The 27,820-nt window shown below is 40.8% G+C and overlaps 3 protein-coding genes across 4 annotated transcripts; all 3 read left to right on the plus strand.

Moving 5' to 3' along the window:
• Positions 1 to 226: 226 nt before the first annotated feature.
• Positions 227 to 2,765, plus strand: zgc:101559 (uncharacterized protein LOC492776 homolog). 2 transcript variants are annotated; one of them, XM_041058003.1, is made up of 2 exons: positions 227 to 492; positions 1,796 to 2,765. In XM_041058003.1, the coding sequence occupies exons 1-2, from the start codon at positions 235 to 237 to the stop codon at positions 2,240 to 2,242; spliced, it is 705 nt and encodes a 234-aa protein (XP_040913937.1). In that variant the 5' UTR covers positions 227 to 234; the 3' UTR covers positions 2,243 to 2,765. The 2 variants fall into 2 exon arrangements, with proteins under 2 accessions (XP_040913937.1, XP_040913938.1); XM_041058004.1 differs by having other exon boundaries at positions 1,802 to 2,765.
• A 1,438-nt stretch (positions 2,766 to 4,203) lies between these two features.
• katnal1 (katanin p60 subunit A-like 1) lies at positions 4,204 to 13,076 on the plus strand. The gene is made up of 11 exons (XM_041058005.1): positions 4,204 to 4,270; positions 5,614 to 5,787; positions 6,243 to 6,403; positions 7,275 to 7,443; positions 7,530 to 7,657; positions 7,755 to 7,860; positions 9,686 to 9,844; positions 10,164 to 10,290; positions 10,551 to 10,685; positions 10,990 to 11,116; positions 12,235 to 13,076. Exons 1-11 carry the CDS (start codon positions 4,265 to 4,267, stop codon positions 12,431 to 12,433), a joined length of 1,491 nt encoding a protein of 496 aa, XP_040913939.1. The 5' UTR covers positions 4,204 to 4,264; the 3' UTR covers positions 12,434 to 13,076.
• Positions 13,077 to 16,394: 3,318 nt separating this feature from the next.
• On the plus strand, positions 16,395 to 27,548 carry tspan7b (tetraspanin 7b). The gene is made up of 8 exons (XM_041058097.1): positions 16,395 to 16,603; positions 23,184 to 23,372; positions 23,671 to 23,745; positions 23,853 to 23,948; positions 24,351 to 24,506; positions 24,761 to 24,844; positions 25,256 to 25,341; positions 25,830 to 27,548. Exons 1-7 carry the CDS (start codon positions 16,436 to 16,438, stop codon positions 25,322 to 25,324), a joined length of 837 nt encoding a protein of 278 aa, XP_040914031.1. The 5' UTR covers positions 16,395 to 16,435; the 3' UTR covers positions 25,325 to 25,341; positions 25,830 to 27,548.
• The last annotated feature ends 272 nt before the right edge of the window (positions 27,549 to 27,820 follow it).

Consider the following 27,820-nt stretch of genomic DNA (forward strand, 5'->3'; position numbering starts at 1 on the left):
AAGTGATACATATATATATATAGTATACATTTATGCCATTCAAATTATTATATTATATATCAAATATATTTATATATTTATATTTATATAATGAAACCAACCAAACACAAAAACTGGCCAAATGGGCTGAAGTGGTGAGTTACGTTTTATAGCGTATCAACAGAGTCCAGACGGGTTTTCAAATTCTCGCGATATTTCAGCGCCGTTCACATCCAGACCGCGAGATGATGAGAGATGGCAATAGAAAACAAACCTGGGGAGGAATTTGACACAGTTTTCATTCGAAATGACTCTTTAGAGCTCTCTTCGCACCACGATTATGAGACTGTGCAAGCTCGGATTTTTAAGATAATAGTAATAGGAGATTCAAATGTAGGAAAGACGTGTTTGACTTACAGGTTCTGCGGGGGCACTTTCCTGAAAAACCCAGAGGCAACGATCGGGGTCGATTTCAGAGAGAGGACGCTGGAGCTCGATGGGGAGAGTATCAAGGTGAGTGGACCCACAAACAAACAAACAACAAACACACCTACACTTTAATGTCGCACATGTACCTAGTTTTCCTGCTAAATTAGCACAGCCATCTGTCTGTGCAACGGTTCATAAGTTGGCACGGAGGACATCCTGACCTGGAGCCTGTTTTCAGACATTCAGAGGCTGGTGATGGCACCACTACTAAACATTAATTTCAGAGATAGGCTTGACTACACCTCCAACCATTTCCCAGTCAAACTGACTTTAAAGCAGGCATTATAACCCAGCAATAAAAGCTAAACAGCAAAAGTGGAAGAAGTCTGCATCTGTGTGGACTTTCTACAGTACCTCCAAATAAGATCTAACCTATGAATCTGAAAGTCAGATATGTCTTTATTCCAATGCTAATTTGACATTAAAGTGATTTCTGTGCTTACATTAGCCACTATTTAATTCTAGATTGTGGGCCATAAAGGAACTTCGACAAGGCCTATAGACCTTTTTCATAGTGGACTTGTCATAGAGGGAGGAGCACAGGTGAAACTAATTTCTTTGACAATGGCTCAGTTCTGCATTTAGCCAGCATGCAAAATACCAGGACCCACAAAACCGTCTCACCTAAATGTAATATTATCAATAACACCTGTACTTTTCCTGTTATGACAAGCCAAAATACCCACTGTGAAGAAAGGTCTTAATAATCCAGCCCTGCTCTCCTGACAGGCCTTTTTCAAAGCAGACATTTTGACTGGTCATAGAAAAGCACAGGTGGAACCAGTAACATTAATGATGACACCGTCCGTTTGAGTCAGCGTGAACAATACCATGACCCTGAAACCGAAGCAGCTAAATGGAATCCATCCATCATTAATTTAATTATTTATACCTGTGCTTTTCTTACTGTGTCGCTGTTACTTCCGTGAAAAAGCCCTGTCTCTCTCAGAGGCTCCACTTATAATAAGATCACAGCATAGAGCTATACTGTTGCACTAAGGGACAGTAGTGTGTTTTGAATCAATCCCACATACACCATACATACCCCCAAAAGAAAAAGTCCCAGCATGTGCACCACTTACTCCAAGTAACATTTGCTAGAAACTACAATGCTCAGCTGTGATCAGTTGTTAAATATTTATATCTTCAGCAGGAACAAATTTATAGCTGAGAAAGAAAAAAGGTTAAGGAAGTCAGAAAGTGTTAAGAGATGGATGAACATATTGTTGGTTTTAGTGTTTTCTTGGGATAAGAAAAATATAGATTAACAGCCTTTTCAAATATTATTATTTGAATATTACATTAATGTTTGTTTCTGTGTTGCTAGTTGCAGATCTGGGACACAGCAGGTCAGGAGCGCTTCAGGAAGAGCATGGTAGAGCACTACTACCGTAGCGTCCACGCCGTCATCTTTGTTTATGACGTGACCAGCCTCTCCTCCTTCGAAAGCATCCCTGAGTGGATTGAAGAATGCAGCCGACACTGTGTGGGGCCCCTGGTGCCCCGCATCATGGTAGGAAACAAGTGTGATCTGAGGGACCGCCGGGAGGTCCCCACATCGGCTGCCCAGTGTCTTGCAGACAGTTACAACTTCCCATTGTTTGAGACTTCAGCCAAAGACCCTGGTGAGAAGGAACATGTTGATGCTATCTTTCTGACTATAGCTTATAGGCTGAAGAGTCACAAACCTCTGAGACTGAAGCAGCTGAGTGAGAGCAGTGTAAGGCATCTGTGGAACCAGAGAGAACAGGGAGCAGAAACGTGTCAATGCTGAAGTCACCTCCATCCTGTATATATGTACAGCATATGATCAGATGTCACCACAGCCTTCAGGGACAATAATGATGCTGAGGAAAACAGTGTTGAACCAAGCTTCCAATCACTAATACTGAATTCAGAAAAGCCTCTTACAATAAGATAAAAAGGACAGAAGCTTCCTATGATATTACACTTTCTCCTGCCCTCTGTTAAACACAGCTAGTGACAGTATGGGCAGTTCTATATAAATATGTTTGCACAATAATTAAATCAACATTTCAATGAAATGCATGAATGGAAATGGAGTTATGACAAGTATTTGTAGCTCAAACTGCACATAAAATCACTTTAGGTCAAAAAATAGCATTGTAGAGCGCATTTTAGTAAGCAGACAAGTTATATGCTATCACTATGACTTATCCACAGAATTCAGTGCAGACAGTGGAAATAAAGGGACCAATAAGGTAAAGAGAAACTGTGAAGAAAACTGTGCAATCATTTTCTTTAACATGTTTTAAAATGATATTTAAGTTCTTAAATAACTATAACTGCAGCATGAGTTCTGATGCTGTTATTGAATGTGTATTTCTCAAATATAAACATGAACATAACCAGCTTTGTGTCAACTAACTCATTGGCCTTCTCAGTTTTTTTGGTGAGAGCTCAGTTAAACCAAGAACACTAATGACAAAATGTAGCTGTCTTTTGGGACAAAGTGCAAATCCACAGAGTTCACTTGAAATGCATGAGTGAACACAAACTCATCTGTTCTTGAAATTCATGTTATGCTGCAAGATATTTATGGTATGAGAAAAAAAAATCACATCTGACTGATAACTGTTTCTGCATGTATACAACAATGCGAACACTTTCCAACAGTATGGAGATTTGTGACAGTGTAAAACTGCGAATTAATAAAAGTGGTTTTATCTGTCTAATTTGATTTTTTTTTTTAAGTGTCTGTTGTTTTATTTGGTACGATGAGTGGGCAGTACTTTCTGCCATCTTAGGCAGCTGCATCACACTGCATTTCCTTATGTATTCTTTTCTGTCATCTCATAGAAACAAGTTATTGCTTCAGTAAGTACAGAATGCAGCTGCTGTGGTTCATTTGTGCACTTACTGAACTAGATGAGCATCAGCACACATGATCTCCTTTATATTTAGAAATCATTTCATGTTTCAGTTTTTTGATAGATTTTTACACAACATTCAGACTAACATTTATGGAATTATATGTTGACCTTTTTGCATCCAAAAAGGCATGTTAATACATTAATTGAAATTATTGTTAGTGGTGGCTGTTGTATTAATAGTAATAACATCAACAGTAGCAGCAGCAGTAGTAGTTGTAGCATTAGAATGATTTTGCATAACTGTAACATTATGCACCTTCAAATTATAATCTGCTAATAGCTGCTTAACATTAATTCTAAATGCACATAATAATTATAATATTGGTTATTCTAGACAAACAGTAGCTTCATCCTAGTTTGAGGTATCTTAATGATGACAATACATTCTCATTACAAAGTCCATTTATGAACTTGTTCAGTTGTCATGAAATCGTGAATGTTCAAATCTTCTTTGATTGCAGTAAAGGTCTCTCTTCTATGTTGGTTTATGGTAACGTTTTACCTCCAACTAGTGGTCAATTCATGCACAGCCACAGCTTTGGTGATATGTTTTCTAAACCATGTAAACTAGCAACTTTCATCGTTGAAATGATGTTTCCCCGACGATTGTTCGAGATATATATATGAAACAAAGCGAGTATTTCCCTTTTGAAACAAGATCAAATTGTCTACCGTGCAATTACAATAAACAGTGCGACTTACTTTGCAATATCCGCGCTCTGTTTGCTGTGACCTCAATCGATGAGCACTAATCGGGGTAGTCATATTTACCAGCTTGCAACAAGTCCATGAACGCAGCACAGTCTGTATTCCTAACGCGGCGTCTCTCTGCGGCCATGGTAACACTTTCCTCAATACTGGACCTGTGATTCAAAAAACCCCAACACGAACAAGTGCTTTTCATGCAGGTATGAGCGTTACGTTCACGTTGGATATTTAGTTGAAGAATATAATTTAGGTTGTTAGCCGGTTGTTGTTTTTTTTGTCTAGCTGTGTATTTAACACATGCAGGGAGGATTAAGTAGCGTTCACGTTATTTATTGCCGCACGGTTCGTTTTGTTTTCTGTCTGTGGCCTAGCGGCAAGCTAGCGAAAGCTAACGTCGGCAAGATGACAGGGTGTAGACAAGAAAAGAAGCGAATTTGAATAGTGGCTTGGTTCAACCGTCTGGTGAACTGTCCGCGATAAACATTTAAAATCACACTCACTGAAGTCAGCTAGCTTAACTGCCACGCTTTGCCGGGTGTACCAGCTTCATTATATCTGATTGTCAACTGACTTGCATGGAGCTGCACCATCCTGTAATAACGAGGATTTACAAAGTGGTTTCGACCTAGTTTTAAACACGGGGAAAGCAGCATATTCTCATGCCTTTAGGACGCGTCCTAAGATCATAGAGTTTTGGTATAATGTCAGATCCAAGATCTGTGTGTCCGAGGTTTAGATCATATTGAATAGTACATATGTTCGTATATGGCAAGATTTTTCAGATGCTGATCAGGGACAAAATCCCTGATGTGGTTTGAAAAAAATTCTGAATGTTATTCTAAATGAAAGGTTAAATCTGAAATGTTTACTGGACCAGTATTGGGAAAGATTCACAATTTGGGCCTTTAAATTGGTGAACTTCTAGTCCAATGTAACCATGGTTCAATATTTTATATAATCTGTATATAAACGTACGTATTGTACACTCAGTTGTCAGTTTATTAGATTCACCCAACCAAAACTAATGCAGTCTAATACACCAGTCCTGCAATATATGCTCCCCTCACAAAGGAAAGCTGTGGTTGAACTGTATTAGTTGTATATGTGTATATACCGCATGCACTTGGAAATAGATGCATTTTTATTTTATTTTTTTTAATGTTATGTTTTATTTGGGTAACAATGTGCAACGAGCAGAAGAGTATGCAACAAAGGAGTGTGTCCAGTTAGGGCGTGGGTCTGTTTGTGTTGAGATGTTTGCTTTGTGCATTCAAATGTTGAGGTTGAGTGTTGCTATCTGTATTGTGCTTGTATTTTTGCTTTTGTTTTTGGGATGAGGAGGTGTGGAGGGTAGAAATATAGAAACAGAATTAAGGGGCTGACATATGTGAGGTTACCAGTGTTCTTTAAGTTGTATGCTTAAATGTGATACACTTATTATGAAATGCTAATAAAACTACACACATAAAACTTTGTAACTAACCTTTAGCCAACTTCATTGATCCAGTCAAAGTAATTACTTATATTTGTCCTCACCATATAGCTATTATTCAGCATGAATTTGGCAGAGATATGCGACAACGCCAAGAAGGGCCGTGAGTATGCTCTGCTTGGGAACTATGACTCCTCCATTGTGTACTACCAGGGCGTCATTCAGCAGATCCACAAGCACTGTCAGTCCCTCAGAGATCCTGCACTTAAAGTCAAATGGCAACAGGTGAGTTCCCCAAATCCCTGACCACACTGTGTTCTCTCACCAGTTATTAAACAGTCAGTAAAGGGGAGCTGTGGGACTGCATTTCAGCAGTACAAATATTTGGGAACCAGTCATGGAATGTAAATCTAATTTGGCCTGTCACTAGCTGTGGATGTGACAGGGTGGGTTTCTTCTACCTGCTTCCTCTTTGCTTCTCTGCTTTCTCTCTTTGTGAGGTTTGATGACAAATGCTTTTTTTGTGTTTATTGTTTGGTTTTATTTAGGGCTGGACTTTTTTGTCTTTATGATCCATTGACTACCATCTACAAGTGGAAAAAGCTCCTTTGAAACATTAAAGCTTTCCTATAAACCCAGTATTGTTTCACCACAGTCATCTATGCACATCAACTGCCGTGTTTTCAGTAGGATGCTCTGTGATGTGGTGCTGATATACTTCTTCTTTTGTTTGTCATCAGGTCCGGCAGGAGCTCACTGAGGAGTATGAGCAGGTGAAAGGCATTATGGTAACGCTCGAGAGCTTTAAGTCAGAGAAGCCAGTCGACATCCTAGTACCTCAATCCGACGAGAGACCTGAGGATCCCACAGTTTGGCCCCCTCCCATCCCTGCAGAACACAGGTGTGTGTGTGTGTGTGTAGAAGTTACATCTTTGACCCAAAGCCTTTGCGTACTTTATGCAGGGTCCATCACTACAAAATAAAGTGTCATGGACATTTTTTTCCACTTTTCGTATGATCACTTATATGTCAACATATAGGTGAAGTTTTTATGTTTTTGCTAGCAAAAACAACATTTAAGACAAGAAGACAGAATCATTTTTTTAGCTCATATTAACATTTCATTGTCACATACATTTGAGGCCGTTCGACTGACGACAATTTCAATCAGTCTCCAAAAAACAGATGCACATCCATTAGTTTTATACAATAATATACACTGAAAGTTGAAAAAAAAAACCCACACACTGCTGTCTTGTGTCCAGTTCTTATTTTATCCTATTCAGAATAAAAGAACTGGAACAGGACTGCAGTGCGTGGGTATTTTTTATTTATTTTTGTCTTCCAGTGTGGGTTTTGTGTGGCCAAGTATGATCCAGGAGACGTAGTTAATTTAGTTTCTGGCAGAGCTGATTATTATTGATACTACCCACAAAGTCTGTGGGACAAAATACCTCTATACGGAAGCACTTTGAAGTACAAAGAAGCCTATTTTGCATAATCTGTTTCATCTCTACACAGTGTGATCTGCCATGTTAGATTTTTTTCTACTGTCTGTTCATTAAACTGGACATATCAAGCCTTACCACCACAGTGAACTAGCAGAGCTGGTTTAAAGTTAATGGGAACATTTGGCATACTTTATCATCATCATCATTTCCCTCATTGCAAATTATCTGTATAGTTAATTATCTGTATAGTTAATTATCTGTATAGTTAATACATATACATAATATAGTTAATATAATTGAGTCCTATGTGTGTCTCTGTAGGAATCCTGTTGCAGTGAAGCGTCCCAACAGTGCAGTGAAGCAGCAGAGGAAGGACTCCCCTGGTCTGCAGCATCGAGGGGCAGGTCCAGGGGGCCGCGGTCAGGCCAACCCTAAACCAGACCGGCCAGGATTCAGAGACGCCCGAGGCACAAAGGCCAAAGACGATAAGGTCAGACTGCAGTTGATGATTGGTGGCTGACTGGAAGGATAGGAGTCTGTGCCAGGAAAAAAAAAACATTTTTTTTTCTCTAACAGGGAAAGAAAGGGGCTGGAGATGCACCAGGGGAAGTAGAACAGAAGAAATTTGATGGCACAGGATACGAGAGTGACCTGGTGGACTCACTGGAGAGAGATATTGTGTCCCGTAACCCTAACGTACACTGGTATGGTAACATACACACAGTTTCTCCTTAACACATTTTGCTGTGGGGCCTGTTTTTTTTTTAGCATTGCTGACTGAACTCTCTTGGTGAACCGTAGGGATGACATTGCTGATCTGGAAGATGCGAAGAAGCTGCTGAGAGAAGCAGTGGTGTTACCCATGTGGATGCCTGACTTTTTTAAGGGCATTCGTCGCCCTTGGAAGGTACACACACACATACACACACTGTGGAAGGAAAGAACAATACTGACCAGTGACAGAAAGTAAAGTTACCTACATTGAACTAAGTTCTTCTGCCATTAGTCTCAGCTCTTTCTAACTGTTTCTATGACAACGGTTAAAAAGGAATGACTTACACCTGCCCAGGGAGGTGATGTGTATGTTATAACTTGTATGGCGCAACCAGCTTTTTCAAGGTTGTAGTGTAGCTCCCAAACTATACTCAAACTGAGGTGCATTTGAACCTGGTACAGCAGCCTGCTGTTCTTTTGTCAAAAATGAACACAACTTTAATTCTCTCATAAGTTGGCGTCACTAACATCTTTCGTCAAAGATGTCTTTCGCTCAGACTGAATGACCAGTCGGGGAGTTTCTTTTTTTTCTGTACCAGCCTGAGTTGAATTTCATCATGTGAGGCGTCTTCCCCTCAGGCCTGCCATGTGAGGTCTTACTTTATCGGTTACTTTAACGGTTTTTAACAGCAGCACAGTGAAGTCCATTTGTCTGATACATGCATGCATAAGTGAACTCTTTATTCAGTTTGAATAGGTGTAGAGTCTTTTTTTTTTTTTTTAGATAAATGAAAGTGCAGTAAAATGAAAGATTAATACATTAGTCATAGAAAACACACATTTTGAGTTCATGATCGTTTTATTGTCACACAGGTAGGCTGGAGGTATTTGTTTCATTATAACTGACATGTAGTGTAAAGATCTGTGCTGCACAGTTACTGCATGTGTGCCCTCCCACTCACACTCCCACCTACTCCCGCTGAGATTCCGATAAATCCCATCTGGATCAGTTTTTTACACTGAAGATCTGTCTGCCCCATCCTGCTGGGAATATAGTAGGGCAGTAGGGACCACAGATACATAAAAATGTAAGTCTAATCTCCATAGCAACACACGCAGACCAGATATGTCAGACATCAGTGCGGCATCAATGTCTGACTAATGTTAACAGCGGAGATTTGCATCTGGGATGGAAATTTTGTTTAATATCATTGACATTCAAATCAAATGTGTGTAAAAACAATGAGAAAACAGCTGCAAATCTGTGTTTCTTTTGGCATTAGCTCTCCCTCAAGCTTCCATGAGTCAGCAATGAATCAGAGCTGAATCACTATTTGTTGTGTTACAGTGCAGTAGACATAATCATTTTCTTTGCAGTCCAGTTTTTTCTCCATTTGTCAGTGTAGAGTTGTGCTTCCATTTTGCAGCAACACAAAAGCATTTCTAGCTGCCAAAACTGATGGAAAAGGTGCTGTGTTCCAATTGTGTCCTTTAGGACTGACACTTGTGTGTCTCTGTCTGTCTACATTGTGGACACATACACTCAGGTGCACAACTAGATTTCAGAATAAAATAAGGTTTACTCAGGTTTACAAATTATGCAAAAGAGCAGTGATGCTTTTGCTCATTTGCAAGGGATTGTGTGTGGTAAGGACTGTAAATTACAGTAGAGAATATCTACCACGAGTAATTCTGATCAGATCTGTTGGTTTTCAGTCAGGTTGGGGCAGATGCAGCACTCTCTGCTTTCTCAGATTTTTTTGAACTGCCTGCGCATCCTTATTCCTGACACATACCGATGTTTGCAGGGGAATTGAAGTGAATACGCCGTTTTCTGATAGCAGCAGGAGATGGTTTGATATATCTGTCAGTATTACGTTAATCTAGGCTGTTACAGTGATGCTTTCTGTGACTGTTAGAAGCTGTTCTCATTCCTTGTCAGCCCAAAAGCCTTTCTGTGTTTCTGTGTACATTTGTTTTTGTATCTTGAGTTTAACAGCAGGTGTGTTTTTTCTCAGGGTGTGTTAATGGTCGGCCCTCCAGGGACAGGGAAGACCATGTTAGCCAAAGCTGTGGCCACAGAATGTGGGACTACGTTCTTCAATGTGTCGTCCTCCACCCTTACTTCCAAATACAGGGGCGAGTCAGAAAAACTTGTTCGTCTGCTGTTCGAAATGGTAAGTATATGTGCATGTGGGTATATGAGAGGCAGGGTGAGTCATCCACTAATCGCAGGGTGGGTGATTCAATCCCCAGCTCTGTCCAAATATCGAAGTGTCCTCGGACAAGACACTGAATCCCAAATTGGTTATGTAGGTTAGATGAGCAGGTAGCATGGTGGCTCGCTGACGTCCGTCTGTGTGCGTGTGGGTTGAGTGAAAGGCAAATTGTGTGGTAGTTTGTACAAAAGCGTTATGTAAAAATGCAGGTCTTTAACACCAAACGTCACAATTCAAAAAAGGGGAACAATCTTTTTAAACAATTTTCTTTTCCTAGGCTCGGTTTTATGCACCAACAACCATCTTCATAGATGAGATTGACTCCATCTGTGGCAGGAGAGGAACATCCGATGAACATGAAGCCAGCCGCAGGGTCAAGTCAGAACTTCTGGTTCAGATGGATGGTGAGTGGAGAAGTGCACTGGGGAAGTGAAAATATGAGGAAGTTTCTAATAGAGTTTTTTTGTGGAGTTAAGTTAAAAAAAATAAATGCCAACAGAAATTACAATCAAAAGCATAAATGGTACAGTGACAGTCCTGTCCTGTGGTGTTTGGGATGAAATCTACTTCCTCAATGTTTTTGACATAATCTGTCCAAATCTGTAGAAAGCCCAGTATTAAACTGAGGATCCAAGATCTTATGTCACATGAAATGTGAACCTAGGTGTGGGGGGAGCCCTGGAAAATGATGACCCCTCTAAGATGGTGATGGTCCTCGCTGCCACCAACTTCCCCTGGGACATTGACGAGGCGTTACGACGGCGCCTGGAGAAGCGGATCTACATCCCTCTGCCCACAGGTGACCTCACAACAGCAGAAAAAAACAGCGATGGTCACCGTAGCAGTCTAACAGAGGCGGCACACAACACTCAAAACAGTGAAACTACGATAAGAGTAATTAATATTGATTCACACTGTGCACTCACTGATGGGTCAATAGTGTTTTATTTACTCGCCTAATCTGTTTTGATAGTACACAAATATCCATTCATCCGAAACTGATGTTCAGATGTGTCATGCTAATATCTGATTACTGCTGCTTTGTGTGTGTGTGTATGTGTGTGTGTGTGTGTGTGTGTGTGTGTGTGTGTGTATATGTGTAGCTGTGGGCCGTGTAGAGCTTCTGAAGATCAACCTGAAGGAGGTGGAGGTGGCTGCTGACGTGGACCTGGACCTCATTGCTGAGAAGATTGAGGGCTACTCTGGAGCAGACATCACCAACGTCTGCAGGTTTGTGTTTGTTAGTGTGCGTATACTTTTGACTGACTCTTGAGAACAACTAGAACATGGCACAAAATTACAGTACGTGCAACTTTTCCTTTTTTACCAGCTGGATTTTTACTTAAATGGTAAACAAAGCTACACAGACATTGTGTGTGCGTGAGCGGTTGTCTGTATTTGTGTGTCGGCCCTGCCATTAACTGGCGGCCAGTCCAGGGTGTAGCCCGCCTTTCGGCCATAGTCAGCTGGGATAGGCTCCAGATGAATGAATCTGCGTAGCGACACACAGGATTTGATTTTCTCTTTAACTCTGGGGGCTGGCGTAGCTGTGGTGTTGTTTAATGAGATATGAGGAATGCACAAGGTATAGGATGGTCATTTAAAGGCTACATCAGCCAGTGAACAAAAGAGATCTGAGCATGACTAGATTCGGGGGAAGCAGTTCATGATATTCACTGATGTGTTTGTGACTCATTGAGCACAGGAGAAAATTAAAAATCAAATGTTTTGATTGGAGGTGACATTTTCCAGTTTGTCCTGTGAACTTCCAACCCTTAAATTCCTGTTCTTCATTATTTAATTTAGCTCTGGGAACTTATAGTATTACTGTATTTAGTCTTCATAAATTCATAGAAAAGGAGAGTTGAACCTCAGAGCTGCATCACTGTGCCTTGTCCAGTCACCCTCAAACAACATTCTTCTTCTTTCCCAAAGCCCACCCCAGCCCTTTGAATACTAATCAACCAAGTTCCTTTAATTAAACGACTAATTAGCTCCAACTCTACATAACCATGTTAATTTATCATTGCACACAGAAGCTCATAGAAATGGCTGTGACTGAACAATCAAAGACTAAACCCTGATTTTTACACACATACATACTTTGCATACAAATGTAATATTTAATCATCAGATTATCAGGTCGTGCTTCTCTGTCTGTTGTCCTCTGTTCTTATCAGCAGCTGTCAGTTATCAGCTGTCTCTCCAAACAGACGCAGGATTGTTTTGGCTACTTTGGCTCACACGCACACACTCACACAAGCTCAGGTACACTTTCAGGCCGTTGAGTGTGTGTTGAGTAACTGTCCCCTGCCCCTTCTCTCTTCCTGTCTTTGCACATATTTCAGGGATGCATCCATGATGGCAATGCGTCGTCGAATCCAAGGCCTGAGCCCTGAGGAGATCCGAGCTCTGTCCAAAGACGAGCTGCAGATGCCTGTGACCATGGAGGACTTCACCCTCACTCTCAAGAAGATCTCCAAGTCTGTCTCTGCTGCCGACCTGGAAAAATACGAGGCCTGGATGGCTGAATTTGGGTCAGTATAGAGAACGGTAGCATTTAGACCCAGAGGGACCAGAACCTTAAAAGGAGGACTTGTAGCCTTGAAAATGATGAAGAGCAGGGACTCGGGGGCGTATGTCACGGAGCTGAGTGAACTCACATCAGACTGGTGCCTTTGAGAGAACGTGACAAGAGCTTTCAGTGGCATCGCTCCTGCCCTTTCACATATTCTCCCCATGTTGTTGTTTTGACACAGTTGTCTGTGTAGAGACTGTCAATCATCCAGCTGCTGACTGACTTAAGTGGCCTGAGGACGAATGGGTTGAACTTCTCTCACACAGGGAACTTTTAATGTAAAAAGTAGCCTAATGCACAAAGGTAGGCCAGGGAATACAGACTAGTTTTACTGAGGCCTCATGCAAGAGCATTTTTAGATTTTCATCCTAAACCTCTTTTTTTGCACGAGCGTTCCGAGTTGGATTCTCCAAACTCTCTTAGCTACACAAACCTGTTGTAAATTGCCCATTTCAAACTGATCAATGCCAACTGTCAAGATTCAGGTGAGTGTTTGTGACAGTGTTTGGATAAATAGCGCCTTCAAAATTGCTTCATAAGCATCACAGTTGTGCTGCGCACACGCACGTCAGCCACTCGTTGCTCTGCCCAGACCACAACAAGTAAATTTTTAACCTGTGGGAAACACTGTATTCATTTTAGCCGGTTTCTGTATCATAGGTCACCTTCAGATTCCCTCAGATTAAGGCATTATAATTCAGACTTTCTGTTCATGACTAGTGTGATGGAACAAGTCTGGACAACAGATGAATTTCATTTGTTCTTAAGAGAAAATTCTAGGTACAAAAAAAGTGTGGCAAAGGCGACTAATTAGCTTAAATCACCTAAGAACAAATCTGTTAGTACTGGTTCTTGCATGAGGCCCATTGTCTTAAAGAACTGTATGTTTGAGCACTTTCAGTGTATTTCCTTGAGGAGCAAATGTATTTACTACTGACTGAACACACTTGAAGTACCACTGTTATGTGATGAAATGTGCGTTATTATGTGTTTGTGTTTGTATGGGTTTTTTTTTTTTCTTTTTTTTGTTGGTTTTAATATCTATTTTTATTTTAGTTCTGTTGAGACAAACAAATGTAGTCAAACTAATACAACATGGCCACACGGATTCTTTATTAAAGGATACAGTTAATCCTCGCCTAAAACCTCGCCTGCTTAATGGTTCCTGTATTTTATGAAAACTGTTAACTTGATCTCCCCTGAACAGAGTCAGGTTCTGTGTTGTATTGGGCAAGTTCTCCTTCAGGTGGAGACAGGATGAGTTGAGTGATCAGATGAATCCTGTGTGAACCAGTGATGGACTCAATCCACAACAAATGGATGTTTCTTACTTACTCTACTGGTTTCACATTCGGTTTTCAGGCTGCCTCATGTGTATAGCACACCCTGCTTAGAGCAAATAATTAACCTCTAAAAGCTCCATTCGTTGTGTAGTATTTGGCAATTGAACTGTCTTGTTAATCATTATTCCATGATAACAAGGCTATTGAAATATTTATCGTGAAAGTTAATTCTCTGAAATACTATTTTGGCAAAAAAAAAAAAAAGTCCCACCTTCTAGCTGGTTCCAGTTTGCTCATCCATGTCATACTGTCTTCATCAGCAGTTTGCTCAGTTGTGGAAATGGATCTGTTGACATTTGAGCTAAAAATTAATTCTATTACCTTGAACTCAAGAGGACTGTGATAGAGATAAAAGCTCAGGAAAAAGACTTGTAAATTGCCCTTTGGTTGGAATTATTTTGTCAAGCGATTGTTTTGATTTGTTAGGCCAGTGATGTCAGCTGTGGCGTATGGTACATTACAAAAAAAAATACTCCATACTCAAAATAACTGATTGCTGACAGTATGATCTGTATCTCTGCTACAGAGTAGTTGAGAGACTCAGTCTAAATGCAGCTTTCTAATGACCTATTACATGTGTTAATAACAGTGAACAGTGAGCGGCTTTTTAAAAAAAATCACAAAACTGGAAAACAGGAAAGAGTAAAATTGGCCTCTGAATGTTTTATCTGTTGTCAGTTGTAGAAATCCCTGGTCCATCAGTCAACCACAGTGCTGCTGAATGGTAAAGTGTGTGAATGTATGTGCACACCACACTGCTCTACTGACATTTTAGATCTGTAGCAGAAACAGTGAATCTTACAGAACAATGTGTAGATTTGTCTCTGTTTATCTGGGACAGATTGAAGCAGGATCAGACATATGTACATTTGCCTCTTGTATCATCCTGACAGCACAGACTGTCTGTGAACGTCCTCGTTGTTTGTATCAGGCCAGTCATACAGTTTTGAACAAAATGCACTGTGCCCCCACTTTGCCATTCTTCGTGAATGTCATTGTTAAGATTTTGTGAGATGCACTCTGTCATATCTTCTGTAGCACTCAAACACTCCTACATTATTTCTGGGTCAACAGATGTGCATTTGACGTTTGAAAAGCATGTTTATTACTTTTCTTTCAAATGTAGGACAAATAGCACAGGCCGCTCTTCTGCATGGTGGTACTCAATTTTTTTTTTTTTTTATCCCTCTTGACTGTCTGTCCTTTGATTGATCTAAAATGGATTTTACTGAAGGTGGCTTTATTGTCAAGCAGTCTTTGTGTCCCCTAATTTTGCACTGCTTTGTACTGTAAGACTGTTATAAAAGACCAGTCACCAAAAAGCTTTTTTTTTTTTTACTGTTTTGAAAGCAAAAACCTTTTCAAAAACCCTTAAACCTGATTCTTCCTTCATAATACAACACACTTGCAGCTGAGCATTGCAGTATTTTTTTCACTATCTCCATAAATCATTGATTTTTTTCAGTGTGATAAAAAAAATATATATATGTAACAAAACCTAAGAAACAAGAAATAGCACACATTGTTTTATTTTCTTTATAATGTATCCTGGTGTCCCCTGTCTACTCATGACGGAGCTTGTAGGATGTGACAATCAACTTGTCCATTGTTACACGTTTTTGAGGTGAGAGACATTTCTGTTATCTAAGAGTGTGCAGAATGTTTGATTGCATGTGTTTTGGATGAACAACTGTTTATACTGTCCACCTCACCAGCATCCACAGTCCTTCACCTGCTCCCCCTATGATCAAGATCCATGGAGGGCAGCAGAGGAATGGTGGATGTCCCGGCCACTTCAGCGTTGGGACGAAGATACTCCAGGATCTGAAGGCCTCAAGATAGTGGAGAATGACCCCAGTGGGTGAGAGAAGCGGACACTGGGTTTGCAGTGATTTTAATCAGTTATGTCTGTGCTATTTCAGAGTACTTACAGTGGACAGAGACTTGGGGCCAGAAACCTGGATAGGATCATTGGTCAGGTGGGTCAGGTGGGGGTGGGGCACTGTATAGACTGATTACCAGCAGCTGGATTTAATCAGTGGCTATAGGACATATGTATGAGCCAACATCAGCAGTCTCCCTGTGTGGGGTCAGTAAAGCTGATCTTATCTTATAAATCAATCACTTAATTAAGAATTAGGCCTGTCTTTAGTGTGCAGATTGATATTCTTTACCTGGAGATTCCCATCTTACTGCTGCACACAGACTCAGGCTGCACAGGTTTACACAAGGGTGGAAATTAACTATGTGCTTTTACTATCTTGCACGTACAAACAGAAAGACACTTGGGTGGCTGCAAAGTGGGGAAAAGGCTAAGATATACAGCCTGTATATCTTAGCCTGTATATGCATCCCGTGCACCTGTCACCTGTATAATACAGGTGACAGGTGCATGGGATGCATTTCCCTCTTTGCACTTGAGAATCAACACATATAATTGGCCCTGGGGTGCCCAAACTTTTGCATACAGCTGCACCCGCATTGAAGTACCATTTGGAAGCCGTACGTATTTCCTCTGTCCCCGGTAAATCGCGGTCTGTGCTGTACAGTAACAGCAGCGTAGGATAATATAAGCTGCTGGCTGCACCGACGCGTTGCTCCAGTGACGCTGTGTGGCTGCATCCGCGCATGGTTGCAACGCGACGGCTCGCAGAGACGTTTCGGGGTTTTTTTTTTCTCCCTTCCTCCCGCTGCTGTTGTTATCACAGTGACTCTACAGTACGATCCAGAATGGAGACCAAACCGGTCATCACCTGCCTTAAAACCCTCCTCATCGTGTACTCCTTCGTGTTTTGGGTACGTAGCTTTTTTTTTTAAATCATCCCCTGCAGAGAATGAGAATCGACCAAAAGGCGCAGCTGTGGGTTATTGTGATTATTATTATTATTTTTTTTGTTTGTTTGTTTGTGCGTGATGAAGGGGTGGACAGCGCCAGCATCATCGACGGAAACGCTATGTTGTCTGAATATACGCCAAACGATCGACGGCTCATTCCCTCGCCGCCGCGCCGCTTTTAGCGTTTAAGAAATGAAATTTTTTTACCGTCTTTTATTATGCAACTCGTGTTGAGGTTACACATATATTTCGGCTGCTGGCCGTCAGCCGTGCCAGGGCATTGCACACATAGCATCATGGTTGCTGGCAGCAAGCGCGGTGGAGGATGTCTAATATCACCGCAACGGTTTGACTCTGTCTGATGAGACCAGCGTTAAGGGCCTGGTCTGTTTGGTAAGGCCCGTTTAAAGCCCGTTTTCTGGTCACATTCTCTACATTTTGGGGTCCTTTCTATATATTCTTAAAGGGACCATGTTCCCTCCAGTACATACTCCTATATAGATAATGGCAAAACGTAATGAAATAGTAAGGCTGCCCATGCATTATTCAATTTTAACGCCTTTGTGCTTTATTTGAGTATTTCCACATCATGTGAAGTTATGCTTCACCACAGCTCAAAAGAAAATATTGTAGTTTTTTACTCACGATTATAATTTCGCATAGGAAAAACCTCTTCATAAAAAGATGAATTATGCACTGTTGGAGAATAAACTGCCCAAATGTAGAGAAATTATTTTAAAATGAGCTCAATAACGCTAATTCACAATGCTGCTTACATGTTAATGCACGAGCAATAATCGTCAAATGCATATATAAAATGTCTTGTATACATATTCACAAACACTGACAGGAGCCTTTCTGTTTCACAATGACAATTTACTTTTGATATTTTGGTTACTTCCTAACTTTTATTTAAGTGTAATTTTGAATGCAGGACTTTTACTTGCAATGGAGTTTGTTTACATTGTGGTATTGCTGCTTTTACTTCAGTAAAGGATCTGAGTACTACTTCCACCACTATATATAAAATCAGATCTTTTGCTCAAAGTCAAAAGTAGTTAAAAAAAAAAAAGTAGTAAAACACTGAAAAAATACTGCATCACGCAGAAGAAGTACAGCATTCAGTGTCTTACTTAAACAAAAGGTCCATTAAGATTAATCTTTATGTTGTAGCAATAGTGAAACTCATTTTATTTGACGTTTTAGCTCACTGTATAAGACTAATGTGTTTGATATGCTCATTTTGGGTGTTTAAAATATGAATCTTAAATGTAACCAGTGACTATAATTACCTAACACATGTCGTGGATAGTAAAAACCTGTTATGATCAGCCCCTAGGGAGCTACTTTTGGAACTTTTGTCAAACACCTTTGGACTCTTCTTGATGCTTGTTTAGTTTCTTGAGTTTTGGTTTAGTAGCTTCCAGCTGGAGTTGAGGTTATTTTACTCTCATTTTGGTTTCATGTGTTTTGTTTGGTATTTCTGTTTTTTTTTTGTTGGTACTTTCTGTTTCACTTTGAAGCCCTTACCCTTGTGTGTCAGTCCCCAGCTTACTTACTGCTTTCCTCCTTTTTGATTGTCTGCCCCACCCTGATTTTTGTCACCTGTTGTCAATTAGCCCAAGAGTATATAAGTCCTTATGGTTCCCCTGTCTCCTTGTCAGTTTGTCTGCACCTCTGCTTGTGTTTGACCTGTGTCCCAGCTCTTGGAGTCTCTTGTGAGTTGTCTTACCTGTTTCCATGCCTGTGCACCCTCCTGGATTTGCCTTTTGTTTCCTCTTTGGATTTCCTCTGCTGTTTTGTTCTGCCAAAAGTAAGGACTTTTGAATTTCTTTTTTCTGTGGTTTTTCTCCATTTTAGATGATTTTTAGTTGTTTAGTTGTGTTCCCTGGCCCTGGACTTTTATCTGGTTATTTTGATTTAAAATAAATGGACTTGAGTTCACTCATCTGTCCGTCCTGGGATTTCCGCACCTGGGTCCTCTTCTCTTGTGTTCCTGGCTGCGCATCAACATTATAACAAAAATATAATGTTTCCCTGTGGAGTGGAGTACAAGTAACAATTTTAAAATACTCAAGTATCGTACTTGTGCATCACTCCAGTGAAATACAAGTACAATATTTTTGTTTTATAATATTGAAGGTTGCTACAGCTCTTTTTTTTGTGCACCTAGGAGCCCAAAACCCAAAGATATTTAGTTTACTGTAATGTAAGACAACAAAAAGCAGAAAATCCTTGTAATGGTGAAGCTGGAACCACAGATGGTTTCGCCTTTTTGCTTGATAGATGACTTGAATTTTCTGTCAGTCGACTAGATGATGAAATTATTTAAGCTCTAAAATACTTAAATGTACAGTTACTTTTGAAACCAGGCTTTACTTCTTCAGATCTTAAACTGCTCCGATTTGAATTTATAAAAAGCTGTAGTCACAATGCTTAGGAAACAGCACATAACTCTCATTTGAGGAGTATATTCTGTTCGTCTTTTCACTGTAATTAAAGCGCTTTGTTATAAGTGTTCTCAGGATATGAACCACTCAGAATTGTCTCAGCTACTCAAACCAAATAAATTTGGTTGAGACTGCTTCCAATTTCGGGATAAATTACTTTGAGATTAGCTTGAGAAGTGAGAAGTGAAATAGCGTGGTGTTCCAGTGTGGTTTTCAGAGGTTTGCATATGCCTTTGTTTACCTTTTTGATTACCAGTTTGGGTCTTCAAATATGATTTAACATCCATGCAAACAACAAGTGTGAATCTAAAACATCATACTGGCCAAGCTAACCAAAACACTGCGACTCAGTTTTGTATCATTTTGCCCATAATTGTTTTACCACAGTTGTGAATTACAGGCTCATTCCTGTGTTAGATTTCTGATAGCAGCCAGATATAGCCAGGATGGTTTATCTAATAAGAACACGTGGATGAGGTTTATCTGACTATAATGTGTTTAGGACCTGAAGACTGCTTTCTGTGCTTTTGCTATGTTCACCCTGAACTGCAGGAAGTGAAAATAGCTTCAGCGATGATATGTGGTCATGAGGAAAACCAGAATTAACCCCTGACTTTGCAGATTTAAGTCCTGGTGGAAACACAGAACTGAAATCAGCCTTTCAGTGAAGATGTGTAGTCAGGAAGGTTTGAAAAGAAGAGCTGTGCTGCGTGTCCTCCTGCTCCGCAGACATGTGCCCGTGTCACCGATATGAACTTTTATATTTAGTCAGGATTGGATGCTCTTCTTGCCCTCCCTTACATCTACAGCATCAGGTTTCAGATGTCTGAAGTGCAGAAGCATCTCACACTTCAATGGCTCCCTTCAACCCTGAGGGGGAAGCATGGAGAGGGCGCTGGCACCGAGTTCGAAGTGGGAGAGGTGGTGCCTTCAGTGTCAGGCCTCGGTTTCACTGTCATCAGCTTGTCGTGGCAAATCATGTCTTACGTGTGAATATTTGTGTTGCCATGCTTTAGACACAGGACGGTAAAATGCAGAGCAGGTGGTAGAGTCTGTGCGGTGTCCTCGCCAGCATATTTTGTCATCGCACCTTCTGTTACTTTATTAAGCTGGGGGAAGAGGAGGAGGAGGCAAGAGGGGTGACCTGTTTTAAACTCTGTGCTGTAACCAGGGTGGCTGGCCAGGCATTGAATTTCAAACAAAACGTACACGGGGTGTGGGGGTGGTGGGGGGGCGTTCTTGGCTCCAGGGAGGAGGGGAGGGAGCATCTGAAGCTGTTTTGAATTCAGCAACAGGCATGAAGTCTAGATAACTTGTCCCTGCTCCTTGGACTTGATTTCCCTGTTGGCTTTAAAATGAACACGTTAGCACTGGCAAGATGATCCTTTATTTGCATGTGGTAGAAGCTGTTTGGGGGAAGAGACATTTTGTTGCTGGCGATGTAGGTCATAAACAGCGAGTCCATCGTCATCGAGAGGACTGTTGTCTGAAATGACAGTGTGCTCAGGCTGTTAGATTCACTGTTAATAGAAACAGTGGATGTCATTACTGACAAATCAAATCACCAGCCTGCAGTCCTTCAGCTCATATGGATGGGGGCTGAAAAGAGGGGATGCTTTACATCAGAGCTGCCACAAGTAGTTGATTGATCGATTAGTCAATTGACAGAAATTGTTTCATGTATTTGTAAACACTTTAGCTGGTTCAGTCTTGTCAAATGTAGGGGCATGATGCCTTTGCAGGCACTTTGTATGGTTGAGCAATATGATGACTTATACTGTGAGGTGACAGTAATACTGATTACTACTTCTTCTATTACTATTCTTTTTTTTCTGTTACTGCTTCTGATTGGTTAGAGCTGCTGGTCCATAACTTTAGTGGTTTACTTCTTTAATCAGTGGTGTTTTTGACTGCAGCAAAAAAAAAGTTGGATAAACACTTTGTCCACTACCTACCCTGCACTAAATGGCAGACGAACATAGCTAGTACCTATTTGGTGAACACCGTGGAGCAACTAAAGAGCCAGATAGTTCCTTGAAGAGTTGGTGACCAAAAATGGAGCTAGACCTAGAGAGACTGGACTTTTGACCATTCATCAAGTTGACAGAGACAAATCTCCAAGTGTGCTCTAAAATAGGGATGCTTTAGCTTTAGCTTTAGCTAACATGTTCATGATATCAACTTTGTAAGGTGATAACATATCAGAGATGTTTTTACAGCTGAACCCAGTTGGCCAAAATACAAATATATGACATATAACTTCTGTGCTGGTTCATCAACTTGGATGAACCTGTGGAGCCTGAAGAGTAGACTAGTATTCGACAGTGTATTTTTTAAAATAGAACATTATTAGTATACAAGTGCAAAAAGCAATTTATACATAAGGTATGTGATGATTTACTTGATATGTTTGTATAGCATGAACTGGTGGGCCTGTAGAAAATGTCATCTGAGCTGCAATAGTACGGGAACAACAACAGGATGAGGATTCAGATAAAGAGATTACAAAAACATTAAACGGACAACTCTTGAGATGGTTTTAAGTGGAACATCTAGCAACTGCATCTGCAACTGAGGATTTCTCATCTCAAACCTGCCCACAGGCCATCAATAATACTCATCATAGATACTACACCCACATGTTTAAGTCATAAATACATTATCAGTATTGTGGGAAACTAGTTCAGACCTGAAACTACTGAACCATTAGTTGATTTTGTGATTGACAGTTCTTATAATCAGCCATTTACAAGCTAAGTATTTCTCTTTTCTTTTTTTTTTCACCAGAAAATCAAAAAATGCAGTCTAAAAATGCAATTTGAATATTTAAACTTGGACTTTGTGATAAAAATTTCTCCCAATTTGTGGACAATTTGTAGACTTAACAATTCATTGATTCGTTGATAATACAAGTATTCACCATTTGCAAACATTTACTAGTGTTTCTGTAAATTCAGGACAGAGCTGTAGCTTATGCTTTCCTCATGAACTGCCATTCAGTGTGTGCGTTTGCTTTCACTCTAACCTTTCTTATCGTCCCACCCTCTGCTGAAACACTTTGTCCTTGCATGCCAGAGTGTTGATTATGGAAATCCATGTGTGGATGTTTGCATGAGCCAGGATCAAGTTTAGCTGTGTGCCACAGCAGCCACAGTAAGCATTCTCAAACTACTCTCGCTGTATTTAAGTCTAAAGGAACTCCATAAAGCTTTATTTAAAAACTCCAACCAAAGTGAGCACAATACAGCAGTCAAAGGACCAGCAGGTGAAAAACCTTTGCCCAGTCATTATGTGCACACCCTGCCAACAGTGCAAAGTGTACATGTTAACAGTCAGTAACTTGCAGAGGCTGGTTTAAGATATAGTCAGTTAAGGAACATGGCAACCTAAATTTATGCAGAAAAAATGTATTTGTATTGTTGTTAATCACTTGAGAGCTGAGCGTATTCTTCCTGTCAGTTTTAGAGGTTTCAAGCTGGACAGAGACATTTTGTACACGCTGCTCCCTCTCTAGTCAGAGGGCCTGGCAGGAGGATGGCGAGCAGCCTCCTCTTGGAAGCACGGAGGTTATGATGATGAGTTGGCCCTTGCTCGAGTCAGATCATCAGCAGCCGTTCCACACCCTGCTCTCTTTCCGATGCCAGTCAGACATACCCAGCTGAGACACACGGCGCTTCAGCTGCCTCGTACAGCACGCTCTTTTATCCGCAGCCTTCATTTGAAATGCTAAGAGAGGCGCAACAGGAGGAAGCGTCTCGCCTCGGATCAAAGAGCTTCTTTGATTTGTCCCCCTCTCTTTTTGCCTCTTTCTTTCTGTGCAGGCATATTCATAAAGCAGGTGATCGCTATCCCGTACTCCAGATGAATTTGTGTCTTCTGTCTCACCGTCTCCTCCTCCTTACTCTAATTGCTCTCCTTTCTTGTTCCACCTTGATCCTCTTTCTCCTCCTCCCCCTCAGCATGTTTCTAAAACACAGCTATTGTAATATTGCAGAGGTGCGGAGATAAATGCCTGTTCCCTGCTTTTCATTCTGTTTCCTGTGCTCTCTCTGTTACATCCTGCTCTCCACCCCCCTCCCCTCACCCTCTAGATAACAGGAGCCATCCTGCTGGCAGTGGGAGTATGGGGGAAGTTGATGCTGGGCCCATACATTTCTCTGATAGCCGACAACTCCACCAACGCCCCGTACGTCCTCATTGGCACCGGGACTGTCATCATCGTTTTTGGCCTGTTTGGATGCTTCGCCACCTGCAGAGGAAGCCCATGGATGCTGAAGCTGGTGAGAGGCTGTAGGAGGAAGGGCGGGGTGTTATGTTGCAGTGAGATTAAAGTGTGTTGTAGATGCTGATTAATTAGCCTCAGATCATGTGGAGAGGGATTGGAAATCCAATATAAGCTTTAAGTCACTTTGGTCGGTTAATGGTGGTCAAGTGGGTGTGTTGGGAGTGTGTGTATGTGTGAGCATAGGCAAATGATACATGCCTAAGGCAGAAGGTTTTCATGCAAACTATGCAAATCTCCCTCCCTCTCTCTCTCTCTCTCTCTCTCTCTCTCTCTCTCTCTCTCTCTCTCTGTAGTATGCTATGTTTCTGTCACTTGTCTTCCTCGCTGAGTTAGTGGCTGGGATCTCTGGATTTGTGTTTCGCCATGAGGTCAGCACGCAGTTCACTATGTAACAACATCACAACTCTAAACACAAAATTACTATTCTTATTCTGTGTAGGTGTGTGATTATAATTCAAATGCTTCCGTGCTATAGATAAAGGGAACATTTCGCAGGACGTACACCGACGCAGTCCTGAACTACAATGCTGAGGATGAGGCTAGCCGCGCTGTTGATAACTTGCAGCACAAGGTAAGTCCCTGACATCAACAAGGCACAACAGCTGATAAACACGTTTACACTGGATGCATAAGCTTTGTATTTCTACAGGATAAAGGTGCAATATTCTGGGTTTTTTTTTTTTGTTTTTCTGTAAATAAATTCAATGAAAAGTCCAAAACCAGCAGTCAGTTTACTGTAGTGCTTGTGTAGTCAAAGTCTGAAACAGTTACATTGCAAAGCTGGTTTAGGAAATTACTGATCCTTTTAAAAAAAAAAAAAATGAAACGCTGTGACGCATTTTTAAAGATTTGCATCTGAAGGAGGAGTGAATGGGCTTAAGTCTGAGTTTCACAGACAAGACAGTAATGAGAAACTTACATGTTGAATTCGGATCTGATCTCAGTGCTTTTTCTTGTATTGCGTGCTTTTCAGCTGCGTTGCTGTGGAGTGTATAACTACACCAGTTGGTTTGCCAGTGTTTATTACCCATCCAACGGTATTCCTGCCAGCTGCTGCTTTAACTCCTCTGACTGCAACCCAGAAGACCTCCGCAATGCTACTATAGCCCCGAACAAAGTTTACCACCAGGTCAGTGTGTCATTTTATTTTCTTATTTCTTTATTTTCTGCTGCACAAGTGCTGTATGTAGCCTATGAATGAACATGTCAGCAGGTGTATGCATTTATATCTGACAGGTCCTCTTACACTTTTTCAAACCATCTCTCTCCTCCATACACTAACAAATGTCACAGATATTCTCCCAGATATCCATCTTGCCCCTAATATGCACATATAACATGTCCCTGTACCCTCTGCGAACTAACCTGCCCCCTGTGTTTCAGGGCTGCTATGAGCTGGTCACATCATTCATGGAGACCAACATGGCCATTATTGCAGGAGTGACGTTTGGGATTGCCTTCTCACAGGTAGGAGCTGAAAAATGTCAGTGTTTTGCATTTGACGCTGTACAAATAGAAGGTGTCATGTATATTATATCAGTGTAAGTAAATCATTAATGCATTTAAAAAATGTAGACATAATTACTGAAATCAAGCCAGACAGTTGCTATGGAGATCAACAGACGCAGCCAATATTGCATTTTACGTTTGTGCTGACAGCTTGGATTTGACAGGAAATCTGCTACAGGACAATTGCATTAAATGGGAGCCAGTTTACTTTGCAAGGAATAGGCAACTTTATTCTCCTGCTTTTTTTTTTCTTCCAAATTTAACTTTATTTCACATTCACACAATGTACAATTTGTATCTTCTGTATTATACTATTGGCAACACTGCATATTGCAGAAAACCAAACCAAAGCCCTTTTCTGTCTTTCAGCTGATTGGTATGTTGCTGGCCTGCTGTCTGTCCAGGATCATCACAGCCAATCAGTATGAGATGGTCTAGCTGATGTGATGTGGCAGGTGAGGTACATTTAAACACACACACAAGCAACCACACACATTTGGAGTTACTCTACAGTGCTTTTTAACACCTTTCAGCCGGCAGTTTTGGCTTTATGGCTTGCAGCTTTACTGTTTTGGTTCAGTCCCACTGCCCTCATCAGTGTTGTTTCCAGCCACAGCAGGCAAATGGTTTCACCTCCTTGTACACCTCCTGCTTTACACAGAGACAGCAGACAGACACACAATAAAGAGACAGATACTTCCTTCAGGATTTGGTGGAGAACAAAACAGAGCTAAAAGGAACGTGTTGGGCTTACATTTGTCACATGGCCAGAAACACAACTCCACATACATTCAAAAGTTAATGTGTTTGCTAACATTTTCACCATGTCTTTCTAAGTTGATGATATGTCACTGTTGTCTTTAGCTTGCGCCACTAAGTTGCCAAAAAAAATGCAGGTGTAATTCTTCCATAAATAACTCATCTTTGTTTTTAATCTTTTTAGGGAGATGAAGAGAAGAAGCATCGAAGAGCCTTGACACATGGCAAGAGTAAATTCCCAAAACACGATCACACGTTTGAATTGGAATTTACCTCCCTCCGTCTCTCTGCCTGTGATCTTAATGTAATATGTTAATGTATCTTATTGTAAAGCACCATTCCTTGACTCACCGCTGTTGCATCAAAGCTTTCTATACCACCCATCACACTGCTGCTTGATGTAGAAGTTGCTCATTAGCACATATCGTGGATCAGTACAGCCTACAAGAAACAGGTAGACCAGAGTTGTCTGAGTTGACAGCGGTGTTGGTCTCAGTTAGGTGACTGGGTGCAACTCGGCTTCTCAGTTGGATCCAGCATGCTCCGCCGATCGTCATCTGAAGACCACTGCACATCTTTGTACAGAATGACATTACTGAAGCTTGAAAGTAATACTTTAATAGATAGGTTTAGTTTTGCATTTGACTTTGCTATCGCTCACCATTGTATATTCCTATGGTTGTGACATTTTGTGAACCGATTATGTGTACTAAGGACGATATTTTAAGTTTTTATGAAAAATAAGGAAACTGAGAAAGAAAATAATAGGGAGAGCTGTTAGGGAGCATTTTTACCTGTAGACAAGGTATGATTTTTTTTTTTTTTACTTCAATATTTAATTTGCTGTAAAACTCCCACATTACCTTAAAATAATAAATTTACAGCCTCTAAATACATTTCAAATGATACAGTTCATTCGTTTTTAACGGGAGAGGAGAATTTTATTCATCTGTCAAACAAACAAATGAGGTCACTTACAGAGCTAATGTGTTACACAGTAGACTTAAGGCCCCGTAACACCGGAAAGCGACAAACTGTCAGTTAACAGTCGTGTTAGTTTGGTCACTAACAGGGCAATAACAGGTTATCCAAAAGATGAGTTTGTACCATCAACTCCTGTCTCATAACTTTCTCCAAACTGTTCCCTGTTTGTGGATCACTTCATACTACGACCAAGGAGGAGGTTAAATAAAAGTGGATGGTCCAGTAGGCACAGGTGCAAAAAATAACATTAACCGTGGCTCCATGCAGAATACCAGGACCTTGAAACTGCCTCACCTAAATGGATTGCAGCCATTGCATGTTTTTAAGTCCACCCCTGCTTTGACAATTCAAAATAAGTGCCATTAAAATGATCTATAACCTCCTCTGTTTTGGACTCTCCGGCTCTTTACTCCTTTAAAGAGCTTTTCTCTGCTGTCAAGATGGTTTGCTTTTGGTTAGTGATGAAAATTTGCGCATCAAGCCTCAACAAAGTTGAATTCGATGTGAAGTGTTTGCACTAATTTAACATTTAGCAGTTTTAAATCCCGGTGTGACCGGGCTTTTTCATGCTCTGAATTATGCCTCTAACTCCCAGTTACCTTTAATGTGTCAGTATGCTACAAACAGCGTAGTTTGCATGACGCAGCGCCTGAACACGTCTAAAGCTAAGAGTGAGAAAGATGCTGCTCAGTGATCCAACAAGCACTTCATTTGAAGCATACTGACACCTTAGTAATGTTTTAGTACTTGGCTTTCTGATTTAATATGTCATGATTTAACTTTTAAGAGCAACTGAACAACTGAAAATCTTTTCCTTTTTCTTTCTGACCTCCAGTAGTTGAAATGATCACCTGCAGTATACCTGACATTACTGCTGGGTGTGGTTACAGGTGCAACAAAACAAGGATGCTGAAATCTGCAACCAAAAAAGGTCAGAACAACTCTTTTCAGCCTGTTACGGCCATATCAGATTATTAGTCAGGAATTTTTTTTTTTTTTTCTGATGGAAAGCAATGCCAGCTCTCCACTTCAATGAGAGACGTCGACATTAGAGATAGGCGGGACTCCCAACAGTGTTCATCTAGTATTTACAGTATTCTATGTAGTGCATCAACATGCCTCCATCATCCTCATCACCATCTGTAGATAATTATTGGAAATGTAATTTATATGATGTAATGTTTCTCATCC

Source organism: Toxotes jaculatrix, chromosome 15 (genome assembly GCF_017976425.1).
Source record: "Toxotes jaculatrix isolate fToxJac2 chromosome 15, fToxJac2.pri, whole genome shotgun sequence".
NCBI lineage: Eukaryota > Metazoa > Chordata > Actinopteri > Toxotidae > Toxotes > Toxotes jaculatrix.

What these genes read in the sequence shown, in the direction of transcription:
- zgc:101559 (XM_041058003.1), top strand. Translation starts at nt 235, where the DNA reads ATGGCAATAGAAAACAAACCTGGGGAGGAATTTGACACAGTTTTCATT. An exon ending in TCGATGGGGAGAGTATCAAG is followed by an intron (nt 493 to 1,795) that starts GTGAGTGGACCC and finishes CTGTGTTGCTAG; the next exon opens with TTGCAGATCTGGGACACAGC.
- katnal1 (XM_041058005.1), top strand. An exon ending in CCCATCCCTGCAGAACACAG is followed by an intron (nt 6,404 to 7,274) that starts GTGTGTGTGTGT and finishes GTGTCTCTGTAG; the next exon opens with GAATCCTGTTGCAGTGAAGC. An exon ending in TTCGTCTGCTGTTCGAAATG is followed by an intron (nt 9,845 to 10,163) that starts GTAAGTATATGT and finishes TTCTTTTCCTAG; the next exon opens with GCTCGGTTTTATGCACCAAC.
- tspan7b (XM_041058097.1), top strand. Translation starts at nt 16,436, where the DNA reads ATGGTTGCAACGCGACGGCTCGCAGAGACGTTTCGGGGTTTTTTTTTT. An exon ending in TTGATAACTTGCAGCACAAG is followed by an intron (nt 23,949 to 24,350) that starts GTAAGTCCCTGA and finishes CGTGCTTTTCAG; the next exon opens with CTGCGTTGCTGTGGAGTGTA. An exon ending in CGAACAAAGTTTACCACCAG is followed by an intron (nt 24,507 to 24,760) that starts GTCAGTGTGTCA and finishes CCTGTGTTTCAG; the next exon opens with GGCTGCTATGAGCTGGTCAC.